The following is a 7,220-nucleotide window of genomic DNA, read 5'->3' on the forward strand; positions in this document are numbered from 1 at the left end:
AAAAAATGGTGGGATTTGGGTAAAAATGAGGGAATGTGAAGCAGGAAGATTTTGGGCCTCAGTTGTGGATGGAGAAGCACTGGAGTGTGGCCTGGTTGGTGGAAAAAAATGGTGGAATTTGGGTGAAATGAAGAAAAAATATTGGGATTTGTGGAAAAAAATCACCAGGGTTCGATAAAAGTGAGGAATTGTAGAGGGGGAAGATTGTGCGCCTCAGCTGCTGATGGAGAGGTGCTGGAGTGTGCCCTGGTTGGTGGAAAAAAATGGTGGAATTTGGGTGGAAATGAGGGATAAAATATCAGGGTTTGGAGCAAAAAGACCATCAAGGTTTAAGGGAAAAAAAATCACCAGGTTCGGGTAAAAAAAAACACAGAAGTTGGGGAAAAATGAGGGATTGTGGAGGGAAAAGCTTTTGCGCCTCAGCTCCTCACAGAGCGGGTGCTGGAGTGTGGCCTGGTAGGTGGAAAAAAATGGTGGAATTTGGGTGAAATTACGGTAAAAATGGTGGGTTTTCAGGAAAAAAACCCACAGGGGTTTGGGGTAAAAAAACCATTGGGATTTGGGTACAAAAAGCCCCCCCCGGGGTTTGTGTAAAATGAGGGATTATGTTGGGAGCGGTGCTCGGCCGTGGATCTGTTCCGGGCTCTGCAGSGGCTGCTGCACCGGTGGCCTCAGCTCCTGACGGATTTCGCTGCCTTCCTGCTGCCCGAGCAGGCCCTGGAGTGTGGYCTGGTGGGTGAAAAATGGGGAAAATGAGGGGAAAAATATCAAAGTTTGGGTAAAATGAAGGGTTGTGGGAGCGGGAAGATTGTGGGCCCAGCGGTGGATGGAGAGGCGCTGGAGTGTGGTTTGGTTGGTGGAAAAAATGGTGGAATTTGGTGAAAATTAGGGAAAAAATACTGGGGTTTGGGTAAAAAAAAAACACTGGGGTTTAGGGAAAAAAAAACATTGGGGTTTGGGTAGAAAAACCATCGGGGTTTGGATAAAAATGAGGGATTGTGGAGGGGGAAGATTGTGGACCCAGCGGCGGATGGAGAGGTGCTGGAGTGTGGTTTGGTTGGTGGAAAAAAATGGTGGAATTTGGGTGAAATGAAGGAAAAAATATCAGGATTTGGAGCAAAAACAGCACTGGGTTTGGGAAAAAAAAAACCACTGAAGTTGGGGAAAAATGAGGGATTGTGGAGGGAAAAGCTTTTGCGCCTCAGCTCCTCATGGAACAGGTGCTGTGGTGCAGCCTGGTAGGTGGAAAAAAATGGTGGAATTTGGGTGAAATGAGGGAAAAAATATTGTGGTTTGTGGAAAAAAAGCCATCAAGGTTTATGGGGAAAAAAACCAGCAGGTTTAGATTAAAAAAACCACTGAATTTGGGGAAAAGTGAGGGATTGTGGAGGGAAAAGCTTTTGCGCCTCCGCCCCTCAAAGAGCAGATGCTGGAGTGTGGCCTGGTAGGTGGAAAAAAATGGTGGAATTTGGGTGAAATTAAGGGTTTTGGGAAGCAAAAGCTTGGAGAGCAGCAAACCTTGGAAAATCTATTTTTTCCCCAGTTTGTGGAGCAGCAAACTTTAGAAATCTCTCTTTTTGGCCAGTTTGAGGAGCATCAGGCCCTTAAAAATCGTTCTTTTCCCAGTTTGAGAATCACCAAACTTTAAAAATCTGTTTCTTTTTCCCATATGAGGAGCATCAAACCTTTAAAAACCCTTTTTTGCTTTGTTTTGCAGTTCGAGGAGCAGTAACCTTTCACAATAATTTCCAATTTTGAATTAATAATATTTTAATTTGCAGTTTGAGGAGCAGCAGGCGTTCGAGAAGAGCCGCAAGTTCCTGCGGCAGTTGGAGATTTGCTTCGCTGAGAACCCGGCCCAGCACCAGAGAATCATCCGGGCCCTGCAGGGCTGTGGGGACACGGGGACACAGGACACTGCTGAGGTGACATTGTCATTGTCATTGTCATTGTGTCATTGTCATTGTCATTGTCACTGTGTCATTGTCATTGTGTCATTGTCATTGTGTCATTGTTATTGTGTCATTGTGTCATTGTCACTGTCAGTGTCACTGCAGGGCTGCGGGGACACGGGGACACAGGACACGGCCGAGGGGACATTGTCATTGTCATTGTGTCATTGTGTCATTGTCATTGTCACTGTCATTGTGTCACTGTCAGTGTCACTGCAGGGCTGTGGGGACACGGGGACACAGGACACTGCTGAGGTGACATTGTCATTGTCATTGTCATTGTGTCATTGTCATTGTGTCAGTGTCACTGCAGGGCTGCGGGGACACGGGGACACAGGACACTGCTGAGGTGACATTGTCATTGTCATTGTCATTGTGTCATTGTCATTGTCACTGTCACTGTCAGTGTCACTGCAGGGCTGCGGGGACACGGGGACACAGGACACTGCTGAGGTGACATTGTCATTGTCATTGTCATTGTCACCCCTCTGTCATTGTCATTGTCATTGTCATTGTGTCATTGTCACTGTCACCCTCTGTCCCTGTCATGCCCCAGAACATCGCCGAGGTGACCCCTCTGTCACTGTCTCATCCCTGTCCCTATTAATGATGATGATGATGATAGTCATAATAATAGCAATAATAGTAAAATTAATAATGGTAATAGTAAAAAATAATAATAATAATACTAATACTAATAATACTAATACTACTAATAATAATAATAATAGTAATACATTCTCCTGTGAGAATCCTTCCGAGGCTACAAATTGAGGCTGTTTTTTCCCCAGACAAAGCCGATTTTCCCCAAATTAAGCTCTTTTTTCCCCAAACAAATCCGATTTTCCCCCAAACAAATCCGATTTTCCCCCAAACAAACCCATTTTTCCCAAATAATTCTGATTTTCCCCATTTTCTCTCTCTCTTCCCCAGCTGAAGGCGCAGGTGTGGCCGCTGCTGAAGGGTCACTCGCACCTGCAGGACGAGTTCTCGGTGTTCTTCGATCACCTGCGACCCTCGGCCGCGCGCATGGGCGACTTCGAGGAGATCCACTGGAGCGAGGAGAAGGACTACGAGGTCAGCAGGGGGGAAATTGGATTAAATATGGGTGGAATGGGGAAAAAATGAATTAAATTACAGTTGAGAGGGAAAAAATACAGTGGAGAGGGGAAAAATTAAATTAAATTACAGTGGAATGGGAAAAAATTGAATTAAACCAGGGAAAAACTCAAATTAAACCACGGTGGAATGGGAAAAAATTGAATTAAATTACAGTGGCAAGAGAAAAAATTGAAGTAAACCACAGTGGAAAGGGAAAAAAACAAATTAAACCAGGTTGGAACGGGAAGAAGTCGAATTAAACCAGGGTGGAGAGGGAAAAACTTGAATTAAACCAGGGTGGAATGGGGAGAAATGGAATTAAACCAGGGAAAAACTCAAATTAGGAGTTTTGAGGAGATCAACTGGAGCGAGGAGAAGGACTACAAGGTGAGGAGAGGGGAAATTGGATTAAATTACAGTGGAAAGGGAAAAAAATTGGATTAAATTACAGTGGAGAGGGGAAAAATTGGATTAAATTAGATTGGAGAGAGGGAAAATTGAATTAAACCGGAGAAAAACTCGAATTAGGAGTTTTGAGGAGATCCACTGGAGCGAGGAGAAGGACTACGAGGTGGGGAGGGGGGGAAAATCAAATTAAATTAGAGTGGAATGGGGAAAAAATTGAATTAAAGAGTGGTGGAATGGGAAAAAATCAAATTAAATCAGGGAAAAACTCAAATTAAACCAAGTTAGAATGGAAAACAATCAAATTAAACCACAGTGGAGAGGGAAAAAATTGAATTAAACCAGGGTGGAATGGGAAAGAATTGAATTAAATCACGGTGGAATGGGAAAAAAACAAATTAAACCAGGTTGGAGAAGGAAGAAATTGAATTAAACCATGGTGGAACAGGAAAAAATCAAATTTGAGGGAAAAAAAACCAGGTTGGAATGGGAAAAMAATCAAATTAAACCAGGGTGGAATGGGAAAAATTCAAATTTTAGGGATGGGGAAGCAGTGGGATGGGAGAGGTGCTGGAGCTGAAGCAAAATTCCCATTTTTTGAGCAGACTTTGGGGAAAATTGTGTTAAAATCCTCTTTTTTTTTGGTTTTTTTTTTCAGTTTGATGGGTTTGAAGAGGTTTCTCTGCCCGATGTGGARGAGGAGGAGGAAGCGCCCAAAATCCACGGAGCCACCAAAAGCAAAAAGAGGAAAGAGATGGGAGGGCAGAGCCACGACAAGGTGGGGCTGGAATCCCCCAAAAAATAGGGGAAATCCTGGAAAAGATCCTAAAACATATGGGAAATCCTAAAAAAAATTCTCTGGGAAATCCTAAAAAAAATTCCTTGGGAAATCCTAAAAAAATTGTAAAAAAAATCATGGGAAATCGTGGGAAATCCCAAAAAAAATCTGGGAAATCCTGAGGAAATCCTAAAAAATACGGGAAATCCTAAAAAAAATCCCAAAAAATTTGGGAAATCCTGAGGAAATTGGTTCCTATCCCTGTTCCTGTCACCATTTTCTCGATTTTCTCAGGATTTTCTCCAGATCTTTTCATTTTTTTTTCAGGATTTTTTTTATTTTTAAGATAATTTTTTATATTTTTGGGATTATTTTGTGTATTTTCAGGATGTGGAGTGGCCCGAGGCTGTCAGGGATAGTTCCTGTCCCTGTTCTGTCAGTATTTTCTGTATTTTATCAGGATTTTCTCTATTTTCTCCGGATTTTCTGTATTTTTATCATTATTTTCTATATTTTTATCATTATATTGTATATTTTTGGGATTATTTTGTGTATTTTCAGGATGTGGAGTGGCCCGAGGCTGTCAGGGATGGTTCCTGTCCCTGTTCCTGTCACCATTTTCTCTATTTCCTCAGGATTTTCTCCGGATTTTCTGTGTTTTTATCAATTTTTTTATATTTTTATCATTATATTTTATATTTTTGGGATGATTTTGTGTATTTTCAGGATGTGGAGTGGCCCGAGGCTGTCAGGGATGGCTCCTGTCCCTGTTCCTGTCCCGATGGCAGCAGCAGCAGCGCCGAGCTCCGCCTGAAGAAAAACAAACGGAGGAGCTGCAGCCACTGCGGAAACAAGGTCAGATTATTATTATTATTATTATTATTATTATTATTATTTTATTATTATTGTTATTTTTAAAATGGAGGAGCTGCAGCCGCTGCAGAAACAAGGTCAGAAGGGATATTATTATTATTATTATTATTATTATTATTATTATTATTATTATTATTATTATTATTATTATTATCATCATTATCATTATCATTATTATTGTGATTGTTATTATTTTGAGTGGGATTTGCTGGCATGGCCACTGTGTGAAAAGCCCCAAACCTGTGCATAATAATAATAACAATAATAATAATAATAGTAATAATAGTAGTAATAATAATAATAATAATAATAATAATAGCAACAACAACAGTATTTTTGAGTGGGATTTGCTGGCATGGCCGCTGTGTGAAAAGACCCAAACCTGTCCATGATAATAATGACAATAATAATAATGATAATAATAATGATGATGATAATAATAATGATAATAATAGTAATAATAATAATAATAATAATAATAAAATTATTAATAATAACAACAACAACAGTATTTTTGAGTGGAAGATGCTGATGTGGCCACTGTGTGAAAAGACGCAAACCTGTCCATAACAGTGATAATAATGACAATAATAACTATAATAATAATGATAATAATAATAATAATTAATAATAATAATAACGGTGTCCTTGGGTTCCTTTTCAGGTGTGTGAGAACAAACTGTACAAACCCAGGGATTGTCAGGAGCTGCCCCCGAGCCTGGCTCAGCCTGAACCAACCGCGCTGCACGACGGGAGAGAGCCGGGGAGTGCAAGGGATTCTGGGAGTGTGAGGGATCCTGCAAGCGCAAAGGATTCTGGGAGTGCGAGGGATCCTGCGAGCGCAAAGGATTCTGGGAGCACCAGGGATTCGGGGAGCGCAAAGGATTCTGGGAGTGCGAGGGATTCGGGGAGCGCAAAGGAGACAGGAATGTTCAAGGATTCTGGGATTGCGAAGGATTCTGGGATTGGAAAAGATTCTGGGAACGCAAAGGATTCTGGGAGCGCAAGGGATCCTGCGAGCGCAAAGGATTCTGGGAGTGCCAGGGATCCTGGGATTGCAAAAGATTTTGGGAGCGCAAAGGATTCTGGGAACGCAAAGGATCCTGGGATTGCGAGGGATTCTGGGAGTGCAAAGGAGACAGGAATGATCAAGGATTCTGGGATTGCGAAGGATCCTGGGATACCTAAAGAGATGGGAATGTTCAAGGATTCTGGGACTGCAAAGGATTCTGGGAGCGCAAAGGATTCTGGGATTGCTAAGGACTCTGGGGTTGCGAGGGATTCTGGGATTGCAAAGGATCCTGGGATTGCTAAAGATTCTGGGATTGCAAAGGAACCGGGAATGTTCAAGGATCCTGGGATTGCAAAGGATTCTGGGATTGCAAAGGATTCTGGGATTGCTAAAGATCCTGGGATTGCAAAGGATTCTGGGATTGCAAAGGATACTGCAATTGCAAAGGATTCTGGGATTGCTAAGGAGACGGGAATGTTCAAGGATTCTGGGATTGTGAAGGATTCTGGGATTGCAAAGGAACCAGGAATTTCTAAGGATTTTGGAATTATCAGGGATTCTGGGATTTCTAACGATTATGGAACTCCAAAGGATTCTGGGATTGGTAAGGAGACGGGAATTTCCAAGGAACCTGGAATGTTCAAGGATTCTGGAATGTCCAAGGAACCTGGATTGACCAAGGAGTTTGGAATTTCTAAGGATTCGGGAATTTCCAAGGGGTTTGGGATTTCCAAGGATTCTGGAATTTCTAAGGATCCTGTAATATCCAGCGAGTTTGGAATTTCAAAAGATTCTGGAATTTCGAAAGACCCCGGAATGTCCAAAGATTCTGGAATTTCTAAAAATCATGGAATTTCTAAAAATTGTGGTATTTCTAAAAATTGTGGTATTTCTAAAGATCCTGGAATTTCCAAAGATCCTGGAATTTCTAAAGATCCTGGAATTTCTAAAGATCCTGGAATTCCCAAAGATCCTGGAATTTCTAAAGATCCTGGAATTCCCAAAGATCCTGGAATTCCCAAAGAGGCCGAGCAGAGCAGGAGCAAACCTTTCTCCAGGAACGTGGATTTTACTCCCTCAGGTGCGTAAAATCAATTGC

The 7,220-nt window shown here is 41.8% G+C and overlaps 1 protein-coding gene across 1 annotated transcript; it reads left to right on the forward strand.

Annotated features, from left to right (window-relative positions):
- Positions 1-651: 651 nt before the first annotated feature.
- On the forward strand, positions 652-5,781 carry LOC130587820 (GON-4-like protein; the record flags this gene model as incomplete). The annotated part of the gene is made up of 8 exons (XM_057388789.1): positions 652-732; positions 1,782-1,880; positions 2,370-2,405; positions 2,886-3,029; positions 4,117-4,236; positions 4,624-4,890; positions 5,025-5,091; positions 5,774-5,781. Coding segments are annotated over 8 exons (822 nt in total), but the record flags the coding sequence as incomplete, so codon positions are not given.
- Positions 5,782-7,220: the final 1,439 nt, after the last annotated feature.

The sequence above is a fragment of the Malurus melanocephalus genome, unplaced genomic scaffold, assembly GCF_030028575.1.
Source record: "Malurus melanocephalus ecotype Western Australia unplaced genomic scaffold, MMel_1.1 scaffold_2513, whole genome shotgun sequence".
Classification (NCBI taxonomy): domain Eukaryota; kingdom Metazoa; phylum Chordata; class Aves; order Passeriformes; family Maluridae; genus Malurus; species Malurus melanocephalus.